Source organism: Sus scrofa, chromosome 7 (assembly GCF_000003025.6).
Source record: "Sus scrofa isolate TJ Tabasco breed Duroc chromosome 7, Sscrofa11.1, whole genome shotgun sequence".
In the NCBI taxonomy this organism is placed as follows: Eukaryota; Metazoa; Chordata; class Mammalia; order Artiodactyla; family Suidae; genus Sus; species Sus scrofa.
In genome coordinates this window covers 120,486,987-120,514,443 of record NC_010449.5, presented here as the reverse complement: position 1 = coordinate 120,514,443, position 27,457 = coordinate 120,486,987, and the positions used below count along the sequence as shown (strand labels likewise).

The following is a 27,457-nucleotide window of genomic DNA, read 5'->3' as shown; positions in this document are numbered from 1 at the left end:
GCCGAGGCCCCTCACCAGGCCGTAGGCCAGGAATGGGGAGGTTTCCAAATCCAAACCCTGTCTGACTAGGAGCCGATGAGGGGGCACTGACAGTCCCAAGCGGCCTCCTCCAAAGCCAACCCCCGCGGCCCCCGGGGTCCAGAGCGAGGTGTGCCTCTGGGCAGCAGACCCAGGGGCTGCTCAGTTCCGGGGGCCCCTCCTTCTGCTCAGAACAAAAGGGTCGTTTCAGAACTGGTTTTATTTGGATAATTGGCTGAAAGAGTCTCGCTTGTAACCAAGATGGAATTCACAGTATGGTGTTACATTCGCACTTAAAAAATAGATCTCTATGTACAGGAATTTGCAAATGGATGTAAACATACAGTACTTCCCGGTGCATCGCTCCCCTGCTCCAGGAGGACAAAGAAAAGAGGCGTCCACCAAGGCAACCCCTTCAAAATAACTTTAATACAAAGGATGTACAGACTCCAAACCAAAGTGGTTCCCTAGCCTCCTGGTGTCCTGGAAGGAAAGCAACAACAGCTTGACTGGCTCCGCATGGGCCTGGGCGGTGGAAAACGGAGTTTCCAGGGAAAATAGGCACTGATTGCTAGAAGGAAGTTCACTCCTTAGGGCAGCTATTCCTTGAGCCAATGTGGCTGGTTCGCATTCTCACTAGTGCAAAGTAACCCAGGGCAGGACTTGCAGACACCAGCTGAAAGCAAGCACACAGCTCACCACCGGCCGGCGGCCCGGGCTCCGCTGGGCGCTGCTGTTGGGTCCTCCAGGTCCAGTGGAGAACCGCTACCTTCATCTCAGGCCCGGTCCACTGCTTACACTGCAACTGTCTGTCTAGTTAGTAGCACACAAGGTACCCTGCTGCTTCGCCACTGAAACTACTTCTCAGGTTCATTAGAAAAAACTTTTGTCTTTAAAAAACAGGGGAGGGGGGGGGGAAGGCGGCGCGTTATCTCATCCAGGCGGCCCGCCCCAGCCCCCCGACGGGCGGCATGCCGGGTGGGGGGATGGGCGGCGGCACGGGGGGCTGTCCGCCCGGGGGGACGGCAGGGGGTGGGTAGCTGGCCGGCGGCAGTCCCAGGCCCGGGGGCGGGTGCGGCGGGACTGCGTGAGTGGGGGGCAGGCGCGGGGGAGGGGGCGGGAAGTTGGGGTTGTAGGTGGGCGGGGGCGGGGGTAGCCGGGCGTCGGGGGCGGGATGGCGGGCGGCGGGAAGGAGGCGGGCGGCGGCGGCACGGGCGGCGGGGGCGGGTTGGGGGGTAGACGTGCGGGTGGTAGGGCAGGTGGGCGGGCGGGCCGTAGGCGGGGGGCAGGGCGCCGTAGGAGGGGCCCTCGGTCTTCATCATGGACTGCAGGCTCTGGTAGCCCTCTCCCGACATGTACGAGCTGGTGGTGGACATCCCGGTGATGTAGCTGGACGGCGGCGGCGGCGGCGGGCGGTGCGGCAGCGGCGGCGGCTGGTGCACGGGCGCCGGGTGCGCCGGCGGCGGAATCTGCACCTTGGGGAGGTCGCCGGCTTCCACGGCGCCGGGCGGCTCCGCCTCGCCTAAGGCCGCCGCGAGGGGCGGCTTGCGGTCTGCAGAGGAGCGCCGGGTCACCGCCGGCCTGGCCCGGCCCCGCCAGGGCCGCGGGGGGCCCCGTGAACCCACCGGCTCCCTCGGTGGTTCCCAGCCCGGCCCTAGCGCCTGCGGGCTGCCGCCCGTTGCCGTCTTCCCAGAGGAGCGCGAGCAGCTGGCACCTCTGCGGCCAGACGGCACAGGCCGTGTCCTGTCACACAGGCCTCACCTCCAGCCACTCTGGGTGTCCCTCCCTCTGTCCCAAGCACACGAGACACAGGCAGTCCCGTGGTGCCCAGAGCAGAGCTGGGGCCCCTTCTTTCTGCCTGTCTCCAGAGATGGTGAGCCCAGCACCAGGGTCACAGTGCATCACTGCCACACTGCACACCGCTGCCACACTGCACACCACTGCCACACTGCAAACCGCTGTCACAGTGCACACCGCTGTCACACTGCACACCGCTGTCACACTGAATCATTGCCATACTGCAAACCGCTGTCACAGTGTATCACTGTCACACTGCACACTGCACACCACTGTCACAGTGCATCACTGCCAGACTGCACACCCCTGCCACACTGCACACCACTCACAGTGTATCACTGCCAGACTGCACACCCCTGCCACACTGCACACCACTCACAGTGTATCACTGCCATGCTGCACACCACTGTCAGTGCATCACTGCCAGGCTGCACACCACTGCCACGCTGCACACCACTGCCACAGTGCATCACTGCCACACTGCACACCCCTGCCACACTGCACACCGCTGCCACACTGCACACCACTCACAGTGTATCACTGCCATGCTGCACACCACTGTCAGTGCATCACTGCCAGGCTGCACACCACTGCCACGCTGCACACCACTGCCACAGTGCATCACTGCCACACTGCACATCACTGTCTGCGGGCTCGATGCTCAGCAGAACGTCTGAGTTGACCAAAGGGATGAGATGGCATGAAAATGGCGGGCGAGCCTGACATCCCAACACCCCGTGCTCTGTGCGGCCCCACACCTCTCGCCGCCCCAGCAGTGAGACTGATACCCCACCCCCAGAGAAGCCTCTGGAATACCTACACATGAACCCCTGCCTTCTCTGGTAGAACACTCCACCTTCCACAAGGCTGTCACAGGTAAAGCAGGAGAGTCCTCTACAACTTTCTTCCTAGCTCACTGTATGTCTGCAGAGAACTCCTCATTCTGTTCTCCCCGGAACCTCACAAACAACTGCTGCTTCTTCAAAATGTACTTAGGAGACATCCTGCCAACAGGAAGCAGCGGCCAAAGACTGGGGTCTAGGACCCACAGCAAGCCTGCCCTGGGTCTGGACAGCCTCCCTACACTGGCGGGGCTTCGTTTTACTAAAAGTGACTCTAAATCCACTTACCGTGGGTAGTTCACCATTTATGGATATGAGAGGTCTGAGGTCTGAGAACATTCAGAACACCCTCAAACTATCTGGTTTGTAAAAAACAATTTTCTAAAAGATCCTAGGTCATTACTGCCTTTTTAAACGTCTGCAAGTCTTCTAAACTTTCTTCAGGAAGTCCCGAGTCTGCCCTTCAAAGAGGCAGAGAACAGCTGGTCTTCCCAGCTCCCTTGGCAGACACTTACCTGGAGGTGGGTGGGCTGGCGGCAAAGGAGGATGGGTGGTCTCAATTTTGGCAATTTTAGGTGGTGGGGGTTCTAAAAGGAAAAAATTGATGAAAAAGTTACTCTTTGTGTGAATAAACATGTCAGAGAGAGAGAAGGGGAGAGAGAGAGCAGCGGGGAGAGAGGCAGGGAAAGAAATGTCCTTCGTCCTAAGGAATTTTGGGGGTAAAACTGTTATGGACAAGATTTTAAGGGACTGAGGAAGGCACCATCCTTTTAAAAGAAAGAGCAAACCAAATACAGCCCCCACCTAGGCCTCCCACCTCCTCCCGCTAGCTCCTTACAGTCAGCCCGCTCACCACGGGCACCCCACTGCTCCCCGCCCATTGAAGACAAGCCCCCCAAGGTCTGAGAGCAGAGGAGGCACCTCAGCTACCACGTGCTTTCCATCGGCGGGTCCTCACTAATATACAGAACGCAAGAACACTCAGTGGGTGAAGGGGCCGGCGTTGCTGTGCGCTATGGTGTAGGCTGCAGATGCGGCTCAGAACCCGCGTTGCTGTGGCTGTGGTGTAGGCCAGCGGCTACAGCTCTGATCTGACCCCTAGCCTGGGAACCTCCATTATTTTCTCTTTCACAAATATTTACTCCCAGCTGGTGGCAGGCACAGCAGAGGCAGCCCATTAACTGGCGCCAGCAGGGATCTAGAGGCTGGTGACTGGACCACCTGGGACAGAGGAAACTGCCTACCCTGCAAGGTCGAGCGGCTGCATGTGAGCAGCATCCTCAGGGACTGTGCTAAGCTGCCTAGACAGTCTACACCACAGGCAACACCTTCTGCTGATGAAAGCAGAGACTGCACCCACAAATGGAAAGCTCTCTGTCTTTCTGTTTGTCTGCTTTGGCTCTTTCTCCCCGAAACTCACTGCATTCTGACTCGTCTACCACTCTGCTCTGCTGCTGCTCTGGCATCGGTGGACAGTCCCGGGGTCCCGGCCCAAACACAGGCTCCATGCCGGATCCAGGGATGTCCCTCTCCTGACCCTCCTCCTCGGGGAGCAAACCCCTCTCCAGGCAGAGGAGCTGTAAGTCGACGCCTCTGGATTCTCCCGCTCCCAAGGGCAGGGCCCATCCTGCCGCCCAGCAGCCCACTCCTCTCACTCTCTAGACCCCCACCTCCTGGCCCTCAAGCCGGCCAGGCTGAGGCTGTGTCTAGATCAGTGCCGTCCTGCAGAAACATAAGGAGAGCCACATGGGGGAGGTCACACTTTCTAGCAGTCATGTTAAAAAGTACAGAGAGGTAAAATTAATTTTAATCACTTTAATACCAGGTATTTGATTTAACCTAGTATTATGAAAAATTTTTTGTCATTTTAATGTACAATCAATGTAAGATTTTGTTATTAAGCTTCTTAAAAACCTTCTTTTCTCTAGCTCTTAGAAACGGGTGTGTGCTCTGCACGGAGCGGTTTGAGTCAGCCGTGCACTGCACTCCCCAGCCCCCATGGCCAGTGGTGCGCCCAGAGCACAGCGGAGTCCTGCGTCCGGCTGTGTCTATATCTCCCCTCCGGCCCATCCTCTGCCCTCCCCAGTCTCCCTCAGATGCTCGCAGGCTACTCCCCGTTCTCATTCCTCCATCTGGTTGCTGCTGCCAGGAAGCTCTTCCTAAGAGGAGCTCAGAGCCTGCCACGCCCGCGCACACATCCCCAAGGCCCCGCCGCCCTTGGGAACCCTCCTTCCTCCTGGTGGACTCTACCATCTGGTCCAAGGACATTTTCAAAAACAGCGACTCCCTTTTAACTCCTCATGGGCCGGCAAGGCGCCCTCCGGCTTTCTCCCAAACCCGCCATTCTCCATCGCACGCTTGTGTTCTTCCACCCAAAGGCACCACTGCCTCAGCCCTAGTGGCTCAAAGGTGAGTCCCCTCCGAGGCCACCCCGGGCCTGCTTCTGCCTCTTTTGATTGTACCTCCACGTGGCACAGAGCACTCCCTCTCTCCTGGGAGTCACACTGTGTTTTCAATATAGGAACAAGCCAGCCAACATGGGGCTCCACAAATACGGGGAGAAGAAGGTGTTCCAAAGAGGCCTGGCCCCCGGTGGCAGCAGGGTAGGACTCTGGCAGTTCCCTGGGTCTCCACCTCTTTAACTACCACTGTGCCCCTGGTTGCTCCATCTGGGGATGTCGGGGGCCCTGCATGCTGTCCACTGGCGTGGGCTTGGCTGATGTCCGAGAATAATATTGCTACCGCAGCCGGCCAACACTCCTAACTACTTTTGCTATGCCGTGGGCCTCTCGCACCCAGGGGTGGGGAGGGAGGCTCTGTAGCTTGAGCATCGGGGGCCTGTTACCCAAAGTAGCTCCTGGAACCAAGTTCCACGGCTCCTGGGGGACAAGTGCATGTTACTGAACCTATTTTTTTTTTTTTTTTTTTTTTTTTTGTCTTTTTGCCATTTCTTGGGCCGCTCCCGCAGCATATGGAGGTTCCCAGGCTAGGGGTCCAATCGGAGCTGTAGCCACCGGCCTACGCCAGAGCCACAGCAATGCGGGATCCGAGCCGCATCTGCGACCTACACCACAGCTCACGGCAACGCCGGGTCCTTAACCCACTGAGCAAGGGCAGGGACCGAACCTGCCACCTCATGGTTCCTAGTCGGATTCATTAACCACCGCGCCACGATGGGAACTCCTACTGAGCCTATTTTTACTGCCACTGATATTTCTTTCTTTTTTTTACCAATACCTTCTTTATAGTATAATAGACATACTTTCTGTATATAAAATCTACAAATATACGGTCAGGGAATACACAGAGAAAACAATGCAGGTAGGGTCAATTTTTGATGGTCTCTAAGGTTAAATTTCAAGGCCAATCCAATCTGAAAGGAAACAAATGTTGACTGAGAATTTAACGTTTTGATAAACAACATATAAAACTAAAAAACAAAACATGAGAATAGGAAATTACCTGCTGTTTTGTTCTCTTCTTTGGGAGAAACAACCTGTTACAAAAGAAAACACACACCTGTAACCAGGGCCCTGCGTACAGTGAGGAAAGCGTCATGACGGAGGCACTGACGCAAGAACGGCCAGAACACGGCCTTCGACCAGACTCCCTTTGGCTTTGGACCTGCAGGACCAACCGCGGCACCGGACGGGTCATGGCCTCTGCCTCCCCGCTCTCGCCCTCTCAGTCGCAGGCCACCGCTAACTCCTCTGACCAGCGCGCTCTGAGCACCAAGCTCCACGCCCTCCATCAAGCTGTCCCCAACTGGCCGAGCCGTGCCTGCTGGCCTGCCTTTGTCCCCCACGGCCTCCTCTGGGGGCCGTGTCACAACGCACGGCCTCCTCCCCCTGGGGGGCTGCTGCCATGGGGAGAGCTTTCACCAATACCCGGGGTCACTCAAAGAACCCAACACTCTAGCCCCTGCGAGCACTGGGGACGCTTATGCCAGCACGCAGTGCGCAGACGCAGACACGCCACCCCAGCAGGTGGGGCCCCAACAGGTGGGGCAGTAGTGGCTGGAGGAGGACAGAGCTGTCCTGGCTCCTGGTGGCGCCGCTCCTCCACCCGGGCTCGTCTTCCGGCTCCCCAGGGACACGCAGGCAGACCGTGAGGAGGGGGCGCCACTCTCGGCCTCTGGTTCCCATGAGCTCTCGGACAGGGGACCGTACCAGGCAGGGGTCCGCAGGGACAGGCGGCCGGGCCCAGTGCCGCGCGGCCACACTCACCACGGCGCGCTTCGCCTGTCGGGGAGGGCTGGGCTGCGGGGACGGCTTCTTGGGCGGCTGGGCCGGCGGCGGCGGCTGTGGCTGGGCTGGCTGCTGCGGGTCCTTCTGAGGGGGCTGGGGCGCTTCGGAGCCTTGAGACGACTGGGACTGTGGCACTTGTGGCACTTGTGGTGCAGGATGGAGAGACGGGGGCTGCTGCAGCTGATGGGGCGTGTGATGAGGCATCTGTTGTTTTCCTTGGGAGTAAAGGTCCAGGATTTGGTGGCAGATGTCTAAAGGATGGGTGACACATGTACCACAAATTGATCACTAAAATTCTACCTGGAAAAAAAAAATCTGCCCGTGTTCCTTTTAGCCATGATTCCCCTCTAAGGACCAATACGGGGCGGTCTCAGGTGTGGGTCACCAGTCTCTGGTGGGTACAGCACTCGGCATTTTGAATTCATCAAAACTCAAATGCGATTGGACAGAACAAACATTATAGAGAACTGAATTAAAGAACAGTTCGTAGGTACCTATTTGGGAAAATCCACTCTCGGGATTTGAGGTTCCCAGGAAGAATGAGCTGCATATGCATCACCCCCCCGAAAGCTCAGGAAGCCCAGTACCTTCCAGAACGTCCACAGGGACGTCCTGCACAAACTGCTCCCACCATCTCCTATACATGGGTTTGGAGGTCCACTCTTGTATTTCAAATTTGCACAAACGTCCCGCAAGATACATCACTGCCACTGCTATGATCTCTGGTTCCCACTGTAGTGACAACGTCGTGCAGAGACTAGTTCAATGAGAAAAAGAAGTGACTTGACTTGGAGAAGCAAACCTTTATGATTAACCCGATGCATGGGGATTAGATGCCATATCTAAAGGTCAATTTGCTTATTCTTACCTATACATGATCAAATAAAGCATTATACATAAATAAAGCAAGTTTTGAAGTCTTCCAAAGGGATTGAAATTCGTTACTTTACAGCTACTAATTTATCCCTTAAAAAACCAGAAGAATTTTAGCACATTCAAAAATCGCTATTCCATGAAATACAAACGAAAATGGTTATGTTCCTCAAACTGCTGAAATCCTAGCCCTGAACTGTTTCTTCACATGACACTCAGGGGGATTCTGTTCACCCTCCAGCACCTCGTTAGATCCCTGGGTTCTGAGAACATCAAGGCTCTGAAACCATTTCAAGGAAGTATAAAATTGCAAACATACTTTGCAATCTGCAAAACCAGGTGGATTTTAAGTACTTCATTGGCAAAATTGCCCAGCGAACTGTTTTGGACTTCCGTTTTAAGCTGGTGATAAGATTTCAGCCTCCCGTGTCACCGTGACATGGCAGGGTGTCCCCTCTGCCAGGAAGCAGATGACCTGGACTTTAACCCCAGCTCTGCCACTAAGCAGCTCCTTAAGCTGCGGGGAAGTCCGTTTCCTCAGGACTAAATAAGGGCTCTGGGTTAAAGGACACATAAGGTGCCTGCCTATTTTAAAACACCAGACTTAAACCAACATTAGGACACACGTACCTGTCATTTACAAATGTCCATGCCATTTGAACCAACTTTTGAATTTTGTTTTTATCACCTAGAAATGGGAAGAAAAGGAAAATCTGTAATGAGAGAAAGAAAAAAAATGCCCAAGAAGCAACAAGAACTGATTTGAAGCCTACTGTGTGCTCAGCGCCGCCCACAATCACAGCAGGGAGCTTGCGCGGGGAAACAGGGATGGGTGGGTCTGAGCCCCACCTCTGTCCTCTTTCCCCGTGACCTACGCTGAACCACCATTTATGGGAAACCGGGCTGCAAGGCTGATTTTATTAGGCTATTTAAGAAATCCTGACTCATTTTCCTGCCTCATATCACTTGGCAACTGGATGACAGAATTTGTTTATATATAAAAGGAAACAGCGTTAAACAGCTAGAATACTGAATTGTCTGGGCAAAGCTATGGCCTGCGTACTTCACACGGCGAACGTTCTGCCTTCCTACTTTGTTTTTCTTATTTTGTTCTTTTTCTATTTTTATTTTTCTTAATTTTTTTTTTTTTTTTTTTTTTTTTTGCTTTCCTCTTTTGAGAAGCGTCATCTGAGTGTCGTCAGATGACTATGAAGACTTGGTTTCAGAATGAAAAGATGCTCTAAGTAACCCATTCTTACCTTTGAGCTGTTTCGCATACTTGAGTAGAAACTGGTACGGATGCTCCACCTGTAAATCGAACTTGATGGTCTGTAGCAGGATCCTCTCTAGAACCATTACTTCCTCCTAAAAATGAGGTGACAAATGTTGGGATAGAATTTCAATCGCAGGTCTGAAACAGCATTAAAAAAGTGAGCGTTCCTTTTCTTCTCTCTTCAAGTTATATTTTTAGCAACTATTCTTCATTTCTTTTCTCCTCCCTCCCACTCAGGCCTTTGACATGCTCAGAAACAATGATAAATTCTGAAAAGAGTGAGTTTCCTGGTGGCTCAGGGGGTTAAGGATCTAGTGCTGTCACTGCTGTGGCGAGGGTTCGACCCCTAGCCTGGGAACTTCTTCACAATGCAGGTGGGGCCGAAAAGAAAAAAATAAAAAAACAAAAAACACACCTCTGAAAAGAACTAAAAGTATGAAAACAAACCAATCGGATTTAATTTTTAATAACTACTCAAAATAAATATTCTTAGAAATGTTATCCCTGTCAATACATCTGAGCCCCCTGTACAAATATACCTTTATAGATAATTTAACCAAATCTTAATTTCTTTCCAGACTCTATTAAAAAAATGCAATCCTTTAGGAATTTACATTGAAAATTTTAAGCAGTGAAGATTATGACAGTGGCAGCTTCATGCCAACCTGGAGAGTAAATTACACCAGTTAAATGTGTGTGTGACTGTGTGTGTGTGTGTGAAGGGGGGCACCTCATTTTTGTAGTTAAACCTTTCACCTACCCAAATATCAATGAATAAATCATCATTTTCTTTTTTATTAAATACCCTAAATTATACAGACACAGACACCATCTTTTCTGTTCATTGTTTGTCTACTTCTGCACCAGAATCAAAGAGATTTAACATTTGGAAGGGATAGTTCAACTATTATTCCTCCTTTTAAGAAAGGTTCCATGTTTTTACGTGTCCCCCGCACCCCACCTGAATTTCAACAAGCATTTTACTTAGTGCCACTTCAGAAAAAAATGAAAGCTACTGATGCTCTGATTGGGAACTCATCGAAATTTACAGAATAATTTAAGGAAAAGGACATTTTTAACTACATTGAACTTACCTATCAAAAATTTATTTATGACAATCTTCTTTTCAGTCCTTTAATAGTTTTAAAATCTCCCCTTCCCCTGACGTGGTTTTCACAAATCTTTCTTATATGTTATTTTACTGCTGCTATTGTAAGTGGACTCTGTCCTTTATTATATAGACTTTCTAGCTGGAGTTAATGTCCATAAACAAGGACTTCTGGAATTCAACCTCTGTACAACCTGACTGTTCCGAGCACTTAGAGACGATGTAAAATACAATCAAGACACCCTGCGTAGCAAGAACAATTGGCATCACTTGTACGAGTCTAAGAAGAGAGGAGTCTGGCGAGACTGACGAGCTCACACGAACAGCTGCATTTATCTGCTGACTCTGGGAAGGGAGACACGCCGGCCCCTGGCGGGTGGGCCCCTGGCCAGCAGCGGAAGGATGGCGCTGCTTCACAGGGTGCAGAGTGGACTCTGTCGCGAGTGGTATTCCAAACGGCAGGGCAGGATGGAGGCCTTTCTGCCCAGTTTCCCAAGTGTTCTCTCGGGACAGCTTTTTTTTTTTTTTTTTTTTTTAAATCAAGACGTTCACATAGTATATATATACATATTAAAAAAAAAAAAAATCCCACTGTTTTTTCTCTCCCTGTTTTTGTTGCCACCTGTTTCCCAGAAGCTTAGACACAGCTTCTAAATTTAGAAACAATCTTTTACCGAGTGTCCAGACTGTAGCCCATATAGTATTACGAGACAGCCCAAGGCCTGGCCTCCCTCTGTGTTTCAAATCCCCACTGAATGGGATGCATGCAGGTCTGGGTGCGGACACCACTCCTCGGGGACTCTCCCCCAGCCTTGCAACCCCGTGTCCGGAGCACCTGCCTGGGTTCCCAGACTGAATGCCCTCACTGCACCCTCCATAAGCTTTTCTAGCATTTACCACAGCTCATAATCAGATAGCTGCTCTATGGATATTTGATTAAAGTCCCTCCCACCCCTGTAAAATCCCTAACAGCAAAGGCTATGCCTGTCCTGCCACCTGTTCACGTCTAGCGCTTAACAGAGCCTGGAGCAAATATTTGTTGAACACCTGAGAAATTAAGATAAAGGGGAGAAACCACACAGCTGGAGCCAAGCTAATTAAGACACAAAAGTTACACATGATTCAGGATCTGCTTTTCCTACTTGCATGTACTGCCTCCCCTCAAAGAGCTGCCCTCCCTCCTCTCTGGCCAGGACGGTGTCTTCACAATGTCCGCCCCGCCCCCAGACCTGAGGGTCTCTCCCTTGGTCCGCACACCCAGTCATGCCTGGAGAGACACATGTGCCAAGAGGGGGCAGGCTGCACAGCCCCTCTGCCCACCGAGTTGGGCTGGCCCTTGTCGGAAAGCCTGATTAGCTCAGCCACGTCCCCTCCTGTCTTCTGGGCACTGGAGCTGCAGAACTTCCAGTGCCCCGTGCCCGCCCACGTGGGAAAGGGACTTCTCCAAAGGTACCCTGGGATAACACACACCAGCTGCTCAGCCTGCAGCCCTGCTTGCAGAACTCTGCAGCAACTCTGGGCAACCACAGCTCACCCGCCGCCAGGTTCGTGTGCCCCTGTGACCAAGACCCGACTGAAGCGCGTGTTCCTACGACTGTCTCCTTCCCCTGCGAAAAGCAAAAGCCTGTGGGCTCTGAAAACATGATCTGATGCTACGTGACTTCTACTCAAACATCAGTTTTGACCATTATTAGTATGAATTCCTCACCGGTTCACATTTTTATAAACAGGGGCACAGATTTATCAGTAAGTTCAAGGGACAGAGTTACCCACACCGACGATACTTACAAAGTACTACCTTTTTTTTTTCTTAAATGAGAAGTCTTATTTGTTTATTTATTTTTTTCCTTTCAGGGCTGTACCCGTGGCATATGGAAGTTCCCAGGCGAGGGGTCGAATCGGAGCTGTAGCCACCAACCTACACCGCAGCTCACAGCAACACCGGATCCTTAACCCACTGAGCCACGATGGGATCTCCACCAAGCACTGCCATTAACTGCACCCACAATATGAACAAAAGCGTTCCGGGCCTCTGTTACCCCCTTGAAGCAGGCAGGGAACCTAACACACGCAGGTTTTTCACACACAGAGGACCTGCTGGGCGCCGGGAGCATGGCAGCCGGGGGAGGCAAAACAGGAGCATGGACGTGCCGAGCGTTACCGTCCGAGTCAGCTTGGCTGTAACTGTGACTCTGTGCTCGCCCCACACCCGGGGCTCGTCGCTTATTCCTCTGCTATCTGCTGAAGGCCGACCCTGTGCAGCCACTGCACTAGGCACCTGGCAAAACAGACAGGGCTTAGTGCCCACAGATCTGCAGCAAGGAGAGGATGCTCTCTGAGAGATTATTTGGTCAGTATCTAATTGTGAAGCTGCAACAGTGTTACAAAGGATAATTCCCAGGTGCTAAGAGGGTTCCAATGGGGGGACCTTGGCAAGAATGGGGGTGGAGGAAAGCGGCCATAGGTCCCCAAAGCTGGTCTTTTTAGAACATAATTGAAGCACACGGGCAATTATTTACCACCATTTCCTGACAGCAGCAGGTTGTGGGGAAGGGGCAGAACGTCAGTCCTAGATCTGAAAAGAGCTGCGAACGGCAGTCCCTTCTGCCGCGCCCGGGAGGCAGACGCCGCCTGCAGACACGTGTTTGTACACGGCACCTGCACCCTCTGTCTGCCCGGAAGCTGGCTGGAGACGAACCGAGAAGCCGAACTGCTGCTGGGCCGAGGAGCGCTACTGGCCAGCGAGGGCTCCGCCCCCGCCGGATGATGTGCTCCTGCTCCTAACGGGCCCAGAACACGGCGCGGGGCATCACCCTCAGCCCCCCGAGCGGAGACTACGGCATCACCGCGCCTTTCTCAAGAGGCACGGAAAGGCGCCTTCTCCCTAAGGTCCTGTTAGGGGCTCAGGGGACTGGCAGACACGGGGGGCCACGGCCCTTGTCAACGCAGGGGCTCCATCGTGATGCTGGCGGGAGGCGTCAAGACTCGAAGGCAGGACGGTGATTCTTACCTTTGGGTCATCTCCAAACTGGCCAAACTGCACGTCGTTTAGCAAACTACGAGCTGTTTTGATGATATCTTTACATTTTTTCGGTGTTTCTTCTACTTTCCCAGCCAGGAAGAGACAACAAGCTCCTGTCACCTAAAAGGAAGATAAAAGCTCCTGAGGTACTGTTATCAGAGCTCACACGAGAAAACAGGGATTTTGGTCGCCTTCTCGTTCACTAGCACTTGCACGCTCTAAAAGCTTAAAAGAAATTTCACCCAGATGCCCCCACCCCCAATGGCTTCATAAATTATTTTAAGTTTAGCTTTCCGAATAAAATGTCATGTAGGCACTCCCACTGTGACGGCATCCCTGGAGCGCTGGGACGCAGGTTCGATCCCCGGCCCGAGGTGGAGTACAGATCCAGTGGGGCCGCAGCTGCGGTGTAGGTCTCAACTGCGGCTCTCATCTGACCCCTGGCCCGGGAACCCCATGTGCCTCGGGGCAGCCAGAGAAAAGAAAAAAAAAAGAACGTCAGGTAAACAAAGTAGACGTTCGGAAGGGAAAAAGTCACAGAAACCAATGCTCTTTTCACGTTGCAACCTTAGACGCCGACCCCGAGCAGGGAGCTGTACGCCTGCATGCTCATCCTGTGGGATTCGCCTCGTCCCACAGCCCACGCTGCCTGCAGTCCCTGTGTCTGCCCCAACCTCTGTCCATGCCCCTCCCTGCAGGGAGCCCTGAGCACGTCGGTGGCAGCTGGATGCTGTGCCAGGGGCACAAACGTGATCCAGACGCTCTCCTCTTCCTCTAGCACATCACACCTAGCAAGGAAGCCCTGCGTACAAAACCGAGTAAAATCTTAGCAAAGGGAAGCACCCCCAGCAGACACGTCTGACTCTCTTTCTCATGAAATGCTTCCATGTCCTCCCTTTACCTAGCAGTCCTCCGTTTATCTAGCAGCACCTCGGCTCCCTGGGCCTGTGCTCGAGGCTCACCGTGGTTGGCCCAGGTCTGCCTCTCCACCCAGGGTCCCACCAGGCCCTTCCTGCCAATGGGCCTGCTGGCTGGGCTGGCGATGTCCAGCGTGCCTCCTCACACTTCGGCTCACGCTGCTTTCTGTGGGCCTACTGTGTGTCCCATCCCGACATGGCTAATCCCACTTCCTGTCAAGGTTGACTCGCCTCCCCCCCAGCATCTCCCCTGTCCTCTCCGTGAAGCATTTAAATCCCTGCCGGGAAAGCTGCAGCCTCCCTTCCGTGCCTCCTTGGCCTCACTCTCTACCGTGTGTTCTGCACCTGTCGTACCATCTACCCTGGACCGAAAGCTCCCCAAGGCAGGTTGCCTATCAGAAGCTTAAGATGTGCGGGTTTGAGGAGTAGCTGAAGAACTGGAATGGCGGCGACAAGAGCTTCCACGCCGTCTTGGCCTCTGCTGGGTCTCAACTCAATTTTATCTTGGGGACGGTAACAAGGAAAAAAATTTCACACCGAGCACAATATGGTTATAGTTCATATTGGCCTAAATTACAAAAAAATTAATACAGGTACATTGGGAAAAATAAAGTTGAGACCTGATTTTGGTTGTGTATAGTATGCACCACATAAAAATTCATACTTACTGGAAAGCACAATAAAAAGAGAGCCTATAATCACTGCACTAAAGCACGAGAAAATAATAACGTGATAGAGAATGATAATAAAATTCAAACACTTACATATCTTGGGAATTGCTTGAAGGAATGAAACATATAGAAGCGATGAAAATAAATTATTCCAGTTGCCAAGGTATCATAGTGTCTGTTGTTCTGGTTAAGGACTTTAGCCAAGAATTGTTACAGGTTATGCTTTAGTTAAATGGGGAAAAACAATAAAGGCAACAACCACCACAAGAGCACTGGGCAGGCCAAAGCTCTCGGTGGGGAAGCGGGTGCGTGGGCATCTCGGGGCGTCAGAATCCTGTTACAGGACTTAGCAAGCTGAGGTCTGGGCTGTAAAAGGGCGGGGCTTCACTCCCTTTTCAAAACACTTCCCGGGGACCAAGGGCTGCGGTTCTCCATCCTCAGGGCCACCTGCTCAAAGGTGAGGGCTACACATTTAAATGATAATAGGAAACAGAAAACCCCTCAAAGAGCCAAGCAAATCTGAAAGCACATTTAAAGAAGAAAAACATGTGAGCTGTTTGGTGTTCGTGCAGGAGCGCTGCTGTATCTTTTGTCTATAGCATCTAACTGAATTCCTGATGGCGGTGGTGGGGAGCCTATCTACACAGATTCCAGGAGGATCAGGATACAGTCCCAAACGTGTGCCCACGTCAAAGATGAACCGAGCCCCCTCTCGGCGGTACCGGGCCTCGGTGGCCGGGTCAAGTCCTTCTAGTTGCGAGGGTGTATGAGCCAAGTCTTTTTTATCCCAGTACCAACATGGTTTTGTGTGGTCCAGGTTTGCTGAGGTTACTGAAGGGCTTGAATTTTCTTTATTCTCCTTCATTTATTGAAGCCGACTTGTTCTCGCCAAAAGATTTTCTGAAAATGTTAGAATCCTGAGAGAAAGAGAAAAAGCGCTCAACTTGAGAAGGGATAATTCACGTTAAACAATCCCAACCATTGTAAACAATCCACAACCAAAATTTCCAGTAGAAAAGACACAGTTGACTGGCAGTCAGACGCCCAAACGTAGTTTACACGTAAGTGACCCACAGTATAGCAAACTCCGACCTTCGGGGCAGCTTAAAAGGAAGACCATCTCTGTCGCAGTTTTCTTTCTGCTTTCTTCACGAGACCCAGCTGCCTCGTGTTGGTCTAGACTCTGTTCTTCTGTAAAACCCAGGCCTGTCCTAACGGCCACCCCTCCCAACACAAAAATGTTTACGTTCCAAAATCACTCATTTCTTTCATCCAGCACCCAAATTTCCCCGTTTTTAGTCAATCTGACTTCACTTAGGTACTTTCACTTAGAAAAGCCACCAGCCTGGATGAACCCACAGCTGCACAAGCCACTGAACTGAGCAACACAGATCAGATATGTGTGTGGGGATTTGGGGAGGGGGAGGTGGAGGGAGGGGTTCATAGCGGAAAGGAGGAGTTTCTTTAATTTTTTCTTGCTTTCTCATCTTCTTCCTGTTCATTCAGAAAGAAGCATTTCTCTTAAAGCTCCACGCTGAGAAAAGAAAACAAAAAGCAAGGACTCCAGAGGCCACTCTAACATGTAAACTGGTTCAGAGAAGAGAAATTTTCAAATAGGGCAGCAAAGGGTTCTAAAAGAGAGAGCTAGAACCAGGTTGGTCTGGTTCAGCAAGAAAATAGCAGTTTAGGCAGCCAGGTTCTAGCCAGGGCCATCAGGCAACTTGGAAGCCTAACTGTCCTGGGCGCTGCCTCATTTGTGGTGGGAAGGGGGGGACGTGCAGGGCTGAGTGCTCTCCTGGCACCTGGGAGCTCTAAAGAGAATCTGATCCTTCCTCTAAGAGAAAAGGAATCTTCTTAAATTAATTTACACTCTGTGTGTGACTGAACTGGGCCATGTGTAGGGGCTGGGGGGGGGGAACTGGTTAACTAAAGCCTCAGTAAATGTGAAGAGTTTGTAACCAGATGATCAGTAAATATGAAGAGGTGGTAATTATATGCTGTACTGAGATATCATTCCTCAATGACTAGACGTGCAAAACATCCACAAGTCTGACGAACACTCGGACGGCAAGGCCGGGGCGAAGCAGGTCACCTCACACACTGCTGCTGTGAGTACACCACCACAGAGCGGAATTCGGCAGTATCTAACAAAGTCACACGTGCATTTGCTCTTTGATTTAGCAATCCCACTTCCAAGAAGCTACTCTGACAACACCATCACAAATCTCACGGGCACGCAAGATCAGTCACCAAAAGTATTGTTTCTAAAAGCAAAAACTGTAAACAATGCAAGTGCCCATTAAAGGGCACCAGTTGAACAAAATATGGCATATTAACACAAATGCTGTTAAAGAGACTGAGAAAGACCTTTAAGTCTTGGTATAGAGAAACTTCCAGGATCAGTCATGTCAGTATTTACATAAGAAAAGAGGGGAAATAAGAATAGACATCTTTTAGAAAGCCCAGAAATAAACCCACCCACGTATAGTTAACTAATCTATGACAAAGGAGGCAAGAGAATACAATGGAAGAACGTCTCTTCAAAAAATGGTGCGCAGTGGAAATGAATCCAACTAGGAACAATGAGGTTTCAGGTTGGATCCCTGGCCTCACTCAGGGGGTTAAGGATCTGGTATTGCGGTGAGCTGTGGTGTAGGTCACAGATGCGGCTCTGATCCTGTGTTGCTGTGGCTGCAGTGCAGGCTATCAGCTGTAGCTCTGTTTCAACTCCTAGCCTGGGAACCTCCATGTGCTGCAAATGTGGCCCTAAAAAGCAAAAAAAAAAAAAAAAAAAAAAAAAAAGGTGGTGTTGGGAAAACTGGACAGCTACATATAAAAAAGAATAACATTAAAACATTTTCTAACACTCTACACAAAAATAAACTCTAAATGGATTAAAGAACTAAATGTAAGACCAAACACTATAAAACTCTTGGAGGACAACATAGAACACTCTCTGACATGAACTGCAACAGTATCTTTTTGGGTCCACCTCCTAGAGTAACCAAAATAAAAATAAGCAAATGGGACCTAAACTTAAAAGCTTTTGCAGAGCAAAGGAAACCATAAACAAAACAAAAAGGCAACCTACAAAATGGGAGAAAAATCATAAGTGGAGTTCCTGTTATGGCGCAGTGGAAACGAATCCGACTAGGAACTATGAGGTTGCGGGTTCGATCCCTAGCCTCACTCAGTGGGTTGAGGATCTGGCATTGCGTGAGCTGTGATGTAGGTCACAGACGTGGCTCGATCTGGTGTTGCTGTGGCTGTGGTATAGACCAGCAGCTGTAGCTCCGATTCGACCCCTAGCCTGGGAACCTCCATGTGCTGCAGATGCGGCCCTAAAAAGACAAAACAAAAAACAAAACACAACTTTACAAGTGAAGCAACCGACAAGGAATTAATCTCCAAAATATACAAATAACTCGTGCAGTTCAATAAAACAAAAAAACAAAAACCAACCCAATAAAAAAGTGGGCAGAAGATCTAAATAGACACTTCTCCCAAGAAGTACAGATGGCCAAAAAACACACGAAAAGATGTTCAACTGGAGTCCTGGTGGTGGCTCAGCGGTTAACGAATCTGACTAGCATCCATGAGGACGCAGGTTCATCCCTGTACTTGCCCAGTGGGTTAAGGATCCAGCATTGCTGTGAGTTGTGGTGTAGGCCACAGATGCAGCTTGGATCTTGTGTGGCTGTGGTGTAGGTCAGCAGCTGCAGCTCCAATACAACCCCTAGCCTGGGAACCTCCATATGCCGCTAAAAAGCGCCCCCCCCAAAAGATGTTCAACATCTCTATTAGAGAAATGCAAATCAAAACTACAATGAGGTATCACCTCACATCCATCAGAATGGCCATCATTTAAAAAGTCTACAAACAATAAACACTGGACAGGATACTGAGAAAAGGGAACCCTCCTACACTTTTTGGTGGGAATGTGAATTGGTGTTACCCCTAAGGAAAACAGTATGGAGGTTTCTCAAAAAACTAAAAATAAGTTCTCTTGCGGTGCAGCGGATTAAGGATCTGGCGTTGTCACTGCAGAAGCTTGGGCTGCTGCCGTGGTGCAGGTTTAATCTGTGGCTGCGAACTTCCACAAGATGCGGGCCCAGACTCTCAAAAAACCAGAAACATAAAGATACAAACACCCCAATATTCACTGCAGCTCTATTTACAATAGTCAAGTCATGGAGACAACCTAAATGTCCATGGACAGATGAATGGGTAAAGAAGGTGTGGTACATAAAACAATGGAATACTACTCAGCCATAAAAAAGAATGAAATAATGCCACTGGCAGCACCATGGATGACCTAGAGATGATCATACTAAGTGAAGTAAGCCAGACAGACAAGGACAAACAGCATATGCTATCAGCTATACGTGGAATCAAAAAGATCATACAAATGAACCTATTTACAAAATAGAAACAGCCTCACAGACTTTGAAAGCAATCTTTGGGTTAGCAAAGGGGAAAGGGGAGGGGGAGGGATGGATTAGGGATTTGGGACTGCCATATGCACACTACTGTACATGGAATGGGCAATGGGACCTGCTGTATAGCACAGGGAATGCCACTCAATATTCTGTCTTACAAAGAACAGATATGGTTTTATGTGTAACTGAATCACTTTGTTATACAGCAGAAATTAACACAACATTGTAAATCAACCATGTTTCAATAAAACTTTACAAGAGACATCTCTACCTTAAAAAAACTAGAAAAATGGTTGGAGTTCCCTGGTGACGTATCGGGTTGTATATCTGGTGTTGTCACTGCAGTGGCCAGAGTCCAATCCCTGGCCTGGGAACGGCCGTTAGGGAATGGGGAAGAATAGCATGGAAAGAACAAGGAGGGAACAAAACTTCTCTGAGTATTATCTTTTTATATGGCTTTTACTTAAAAAAAAAAAAGACTTTCTATTTAAAAGTAATTTTATTTTTCACTTTTTAGTTTTTTATGGCTGCACCCAAGGTGTCTGCAAGTTCCCAGACCATGGATTGAATCTGAGCCACAGCTGCAACCTATGCTGGATCCTTCAACCCATTACACGGGGCCAGGGATGGAACCCTCACCTCTGCATCGACCAGAGCTGCTGCAGTCGGATTCTTAACCCACTGTGCCCAGTGGGAACTCCTATTTAAAAGCCGTTTTAGATCTACAGGAGAGTTGGAAAACGTCTCTGATTTAGGTGTGTCTAATGCTGTCTCACTAACTGATTGGAGTTTTGAGGAATGACGCCACAGAGGGAAGCATCCCTCGCATCACATCACATTAGGGGGCAGGTGAGCTCAAAATGACACCTTACCGTTGATATTAACCATGACCACTTGGTTAAGACAGGGTCTGCCACGTTTCTCACTGTAAGTTATTATTCGTCCCTTTCTATTTTCCATTCCTTAAAAGTGAGTCACAAGGTCCACACTCTGTAAAGGAATTAAGCGCCATCTCCTGGAAGGAGAAGTATCGAAGAATGTGTGGACCTATGTAAAAGCTACCACAGTAATTAGTAAACCTTGGAGGGAAATACCGTGCAATACAAAACACTATGCAAAGTATCTGCTTCTCCTTAAAGTTTCACCTATTAATTTTAGCACTCATCTGAGGATCCTGCCTGCAACCATCATTACTGTGGTGTAGTGGTGATTTTCAATTTTATTCCTTCCTCCAACATTAGTTGGAATTCTTTCGTAAGAAAGATTTGTTCCTTTTCTCTCACTTATTATTTATTCAACCATTTATTTATACAAGGATGGGCTCATCAATATTCATCTTACACTTTGAGTTAAAATCCCTACTACCATAATTTTGTTTCTCAAACTGGTCCAGTTTATAGCCATTAGAAGTCGCTCTTTTAGGTTGGCTCCTGGGTCCTTTTTTAACTTTAACTTTTGAATCATGTAAATATTTAACATATTCATGAACTTAACTAAACAAGGACATCCCCAAACTCAAAATAAATCTATGTACATCAGACAGGTAACATAACTACATAGAAAATCATCCCAAGTAATTTCCGACCTTGTTCCATATCCAAAAGACACAAAGAAAAGTAAAGGAACCTTAAACTTCTTCAGTAATGCATTGTAGCATTTATACTGTAATTGTCAAGCCGTTGTTGCGGTATATGGTAGGATAAAGCAAATATATAAATGGTAATGTTAGAAATCAAGATTTTCAGTGCAAAGGAAATACACACACACACACACACACACACACACACACATATGATCAAAGGTCAAAGGTTACGGAAAAAACCTGTAATGTTAAATTTTAATGGAAAATATCAAAATAAATCATGGTTAAAAATATATACATACACATCTCAGTTCTCCTCATTTCCAGTGCCTAGAAGCAAGGATATGCCCATAATCAGGAACACATCTCGTGCCCAAATCCTAGTTTTCAACACCATTATCCTCTAAGAGGAATCATATCTTCTTGCCAATCTGGGGTAGGGCCTGCCTGGGATGTGCACAGACTCCTCCTCCACGAAGGAGCCATCATGGAATCCCACTGGACAAATTCAGGGAATTTAAATATTAGAAAGACAAATGGGGAGTTCCCATTGTGGCTCAGTGGGTTAGAACCCGACATGGTCTCCAAGAGGTTTTGAGTTCGATCCCTAGCCTCGCTCAGTGGGTTAAGGATCTGGTGTTGCTGTGACATAGGGCCTGCAGTTGAGCTGATTCAACTCCTAGCCTGGGAGCTTCCACATGTGGAAGGAAGGAAGGAAGGAAAGGAGGGAGGGCGGGAAGGAGGAAGATGACAACTATGATTGATTGTGAAGAGCGAATGAAAGTACACAAAGTTTCAGTGCATAGTTATTAACCTTCCCAACACGGACACACTTGTGTCACACCATCCAGTTGATAAACAGACTAACAGACCCCCCAAAAGTCCTCATTCTTCTGACCACTATTCCCTCAAAGAGAACCACTACCTTGGCCTCTATTTCCATCAGTCTCTCCCGGTTCTAAAAGCTGTGGAATGAGACTACATCACTTTTACAACTGGTTTCTTTTGCTTAATATTATGTTTGTGGGGGTCGTCCTTGTTGCACTCTCATTATTGTATAGCAGGGGTTTTCAACCTGGGGTAAATTTGCCTGCCACACCCCACCCCCATTTGGCAACTTTTTGGTTGTCACAACTGGGAGACTGTTGCTGGCATCCAGTGGGTAGAGGCCAGGAATGTTGCTAAACATTTTTTAATTCACAGAACAATCCTCTGACTTAATTCTGAAGTTGGGCTCTGCTATACAGTTTTCTATTCTGTGGACATAACAATTTATCCATTCTACTGTGGTGAACCTTTGAGCTATTTCTAGTTTTTTATTATTAACAATAATAATAAACATTCATGTACATTCTTGTAGAGCAGAAGACAACTAACCAATTGCCTGAGGGAATGAGTATTTCAGCATATGTGTAACTTATTCACGGTACACTAGTTGGGAATCTCTGTGGTATTTTAAACTATCAATTCTCCATGTACTTATTCATTCAAATGTTTTCCGAGTATTTACTGTGGGCCAGGCCTCAATGACACAGCAGGAAACAAGACGGACAAGGTCTTCATCCCACCAGAAGCGCATATTCTAGTGGCAAAGATGTGAAGAAACAATTATGTCAGTATCTGTCAGGGAATGGAAAGTGCTGTGAAAAATAAAGCACAGAGTTCCTGCCATGGTGCAGGGGAAGCGAATCCGACCAGGAACCATGAGGTTGTGGGTTCGATCCCTGGCCTCCCTCAGTGGTTAAGGATCTGGTGTTGCTGTGAGCTGTGGTGTAAGTCACAGACGCAGCTAGGATGGATCCTGTGTTGCTGTGGCTGTGGTGTAGGCCAGCAGCTGTAGTTCTGATGTGACCCCTAGCCTGGGAGCCTCCATATGTCATGGGTGCGGCCCTAAAAAGCAATAATAATAATAATAATAATAATAATATTAAAGCATAGTAAGGAGAGAGGAGAATGATGAGGAAGGGGCCGCTCGGAGATCTGCAGAAGAAGACCAGTTAGAAGACCAGCGCATGGCAAGAGATTTCATTCAATTTGCTTGAATGACAGAGAAGGATGATACTAAAAAGGAAAATGGGAAAGACAAAGAGTTGGCTTTGATGGGGGAGGAAAGAATTTGGTTCTATAAATACTAGGTCTGAAGAATCTACATGACATCTGTGTGGAAATATCCATCAGACACAAAAAGAGGCCTGCTGAAAACTGGAAAGGACAGATCTACTCGGGATTCATCTAGCACGAATGGACAACCGAAGTCACAGTGACGGACAGAGGGATACAGAGTGAAGAGACTCTGGGGACAGAACCCCGAAGAATCTGAGGAAGTGGGAAGGAGAAAATGGGAAGGAATGATCAAAGAGGCAGGGAAATCTGCACCCGCAGCTTCCTAAGAAAGCGAGGAAGACATGGTGGTCAACAGTGACGAGCACTAAGGAAAAATTAAAGGGGTTCCCACTGTGGCTCAGTGCAAAAGAACCTGACCGGTTTCCACAAGGATGAGGGTTCAATCCCTGGCCTCGGCTCAGTGGGTTAAGGATCTGGCGTTGCTATAAGCTGCTGCATAGGTCACAGATGAGGCTGGGATCCAGCAGTGCTGTGGCTGTGGCTGTGGTGTAGGCCAGCAGCTGCAGCTCCCATTCGATTCCTGGCCAGGGAACTTCCACATGCTGCAGGTGTGGCCACAAAAAGAAAAAAAATTTAAAAGTAAAAAATTTTTTTTAAAAGATTAAAAAGGGGAGAAAAAAGGCATAGGGATAATAAAAAGAGCTTCCTTAGGAAGTCTCTGAAACAGAAGGGAAGGAAAACGTGAGGAAGACATTTAAAAAATCATTTAAGGGGAAGGAAATAAATCATGTAAAAGCTTCTCTATTTTTTCTGGGCAGTGCCAAGACATCTGCTGAGAGAGGAGCAGAGTGGGAGAAAGGGTTAGGAATAACCCAGGAGGGATGAACAGGGATGGAAGAGAGTCTCCGTCCACTGTTTTACTTTGCTGCCATTGCCTAACTCCATGCGAATAATCTACCCCGTGTGCCTTGAGACTCCAGGGCAGAATGATCAACACACGAAACACAGTGAATCTAAGTTACATAAATAGAACAGAAACTGCCCTAAATCATTCATCTCCTGAAACAGTTCTTGCCTCAGTCCTATAACCATGTTCCCTATGACTCTTTAATTATTTTTTCACAAGACCCTAAAGTTATAAATTAGCTCATTAGCAGCTCATGATTACTGTGAAAACGACTGAGAGCTTTATGAGCTCCACAAAGTTAAAATGTTTCCATAAACAAGAAACATGTCAAGGCATTTCAGCAACATCTTTCAGGAATGTGTTTTAGATATATCCTTTTACCTGATGAAAGAGTAAGTGCATTTTCAACACTTAGAATTATGGATGCTTACGAACTGTAAATAGTAAAGGTCACGCCTCAGTTTTCTCACCCAGTACAGAGACTGCCTCTAAACTGAAATATTTGGTCACTTTCATTTGGCCACATTCATTAATAGGACCTTAACAGTTGATACGGCTGCCTATGGCACTGCCCACCAGGTGTGCACTGATTTGGGCGTGCCTGCAAGCTATATTTTCTTATCCTCACAATTTGTCACTGAGAAAATGGAGCCAAAGACGCTTGGCACAACCTGCCTAATTCACACAGCTAGTAAATGGCAGATACCAGAGTACATAGTGACTTCCCTCAATCCCGGGAAAATTCTATACTTCATTTACATCTTAGACCCATCCCCACCTACTCACTCCCACAGGCTAGGTCTTCCTCATCTGAAACATGCATAAGTGAGTTTTTGTAAATTTAATCATTTCTGGAAAATTTACATCTTGTTAGTTTCAGACTATTACTTCAGCCTTTAAGAACTCTGAATCCTGAGTCTCATCTAACATACTGGCTATCACTACAGATTTTGAGTGCATTTACTAATTTGAGAAGTATGTCTGATATATTTAAAGTTGGTCATTAAAAAAAGTGGTAACTAGAGTAAGAGCCAGGCCAGGGCCCTGTTTCTCTAAAGACCTCTCTTCAGGGTGACAGCAACCCATTAATCAACATTTGGGGTTTGGTAGTTTGAATAGATATAAATCCATCTAATCAGGCCTTATCCAGCATACATTTATCTGTGTCTATTAGGATAGGAAGGTGGATTATGTTCAGTGTCCTAAGGAAATTTAAACGGACTCATGTCTGGGAATCAATTCCCCATCCACTACCAATCTAGTAAACTTATAACAAAAGGAAATGTGATTTGTGTCACCTGGGGTTTTTTTAATGGACGCGCTGCTGGTTTAAGGGTATGAGCCCTCTTTCCCAAATACTCTCTTTTTGCTCTCCCAGCAAGTTCTAAAGTAGATGATTAACAAGTTCTAGCATCCAGAGCCATTTAACTGCTGTCTGAAAAAACCGACACATTTACCAGACTCCAGTCTTCTGTCATTAACTGCACTTTTAAGAGTCCTCAAAAGCTATAAACAATGATTTCACAATCTTATCTGCAAGTATTTTGGTATATCATTTATTTGAGCCTGGAAATAAGAATTAGATTTAATCCAATTAGCTGTTTTATATAATCTCAATTACCTTGAATTTATTCCTTTTGACTTTGTCATTATTCAGTTTTAAAGAAAATAGAAAACATTTTTCTTCTTTCTAGATAACAAACTCACTGCTTTCAAATACAATCTTCTAAAACGGTTTATTTTGTCAGTCAAAACTGCAATCAATTTTTTATGACATTTTTTTTTTCTTTCTTTTAGGTCCACAGGTGCTGCATATGGAAGTTCCCCGGCTAGGGGTCAAACCGGAGCTTAGCTGCCAGCCTACAACACACGCACACACACACAAAAACACCAGTTCCTAGACGCGTCTGTAACCTCCGCTGCAGTTTGTGGGCAAGGATGGATCCTTAACCCACTAAGCGGGGCCAGGGATCAAACCTCATCCTCATGGATACCACTAGGGTTCGTTACCACACTTCGATTTTTGAAATGACATTTAAGGTTTAAGGATGGCCGTTCCCGTAGTGGCGCAGCGGAAAAGAATCCGACTGGGAACCATGAGGTTTCCGGTTTGATCCCTGGCCTCACTCAGCGGCTTACGGATCCGCGGTTGCAGTAATGTGGTGTAGGTCAAAGACGGGGCTCGGATCTGGCGTTCCTGAGGCTGTGGCCGGCAGCTGTAGCTCTGATTCAAGCCCTAGCTTGAGAACCTCCACATGCCATGGGTGCGGCCCTAAAAAGACAAAAAAAAAAAAAAAAAAAAAAAAAAAAGATTTAAGGATCTCATTGGCAAACCCCTGAAGTTAGAACCTGATGGTAGTCACTCTGGAAAAAAAAAAAAAAAAAATCTGGATAACTATTATATTCATAGTATTATTTAACAGGCAGGCATCGTAAGAACACAACGCTCCCAACAAAATACCAACACCACCATCATCCATCCATTCCTTCAGCAATATAGATGTTTACTCTATGCCACGCAGTGTTCTAGGTGCTGAGGATATAAACTTCCCTCGTGGAGCTTTCATTCTAGCACTATTCGTAAACCCTAATCAGCGCTATAACTGCAAGACACGGTCCTAGTCATCTTAAAATATCGATTTAGAGCGAGATACACAGGCATTATCAAGTTCACCTTCAAAACACAAAAAGGCCGCCCTCAACCAACTGTTCTTAGAAGCAGTTCCTAACGTGAGATAATTTAGTGAAAGCTCCGTTTAACAGGCAAGGGAGCGTTACCAACCATGCTTTGTGCGGATAATAGTTTGAGAGCTTTCAGAAAACCTCTAGCCTCACGCCTCAATCTTTTAAAGAACAATTCCTTTAACAACAAACCAAACAATCCAGGAGAGGGTCCGTAAGGGCGACGCCTAGGCAAGAACGAAACTAATCGCGGAAGTGCTTTTTCCGCATTCCTAGTCCCACCTTCGTTACATGGCTCTTCGGATTCCCAAGTCAGACCACAAGCAATGTACCTAAAGTCTCAGGCCTCGCCGAGGCTGGGACCGACACACCGCGAAATAACTGGAAAGATGTCTGCGGTTGCACCGCTGAGTGTCCGCGCGTGGAAGACCCCTGCCCCCTTCTCACTTGCCACAAAGTCCCCGATCCCTCACCGCCCCTCACTTCCTGGACTGCTACCTGTTCTAGGGTCCGCACCAGCCTCCCTGCCCCCTCCTGCGCCTCGGACCCTCTCCCAGAGCGGGTCTCTCAGCCCCGTCGTCGCCCGCTAACTTTGGTGTGCACCGGGGGGTAGGCGAGCGAGGCGGAATCGAGAAGAGACTCCGCTGGCGGATGGAGGCAAGTGGCCATACCCTAATCCGACCTCCAGAGGAGAGGAACAGGAGTGGCGCGACGCGCGGTCCAACGCTCACTCACCTCTCGCCTCAGGCAAGCCCCTTAGCGACGTCTCTCCTTGCCGACTGCAGCCATCTTGGGCACGGAATGTCGGGGAAGCTACGTCATTGCGCTGCGTCGGCGACGGAAAATAAGCGACCGGAGGGACTCCTGTCAACCAATCAGAAGAAAGTAGAGCTCTCAAACAAGGAAAGAGCCGCCAGTCTCCTCCCAGCCCCTCCCTGCGAGTCGGTGGTCGCTGCGTGCCGGAGGAGGAGCCAGCCAGAGGGCCATCCCGTCGGTCCCGCCCCCCCAGGGAGAG

The 27,457-nt window shown here is 48.7% G+C and overlaps 1 protein-coding gene across 1 annotated transcript; it reads right to left on the bottom strand.

The window, feature by feature from the left end:
* On the bottom strand, window positions 221-27,304 carry CCNK (cyclin K). Its single transcript, XM_001925518.6, is given in 13 exon segments — window positions 221-1,173; window positions 1,176-1,247; window positions 1,250-1,570; window positions 3,173-3,244; window positions 6,120-6,153; window positions 6,884-7,155; window positions 7,492-7,661; window positions 8,408-8,465; window positions 9,037-9,142; window positions 13,169-13,300; window positions 14,862-14,943; window positions 15,437-15,685; window positions 27,178-27,304. Coding segments are annotated over 12 exon segments (1,743 nt in total). The 5' UTR covers window positions 15,634-15,685; window positions 27,178-27,304; the 3' UTR covers window positions 221-946.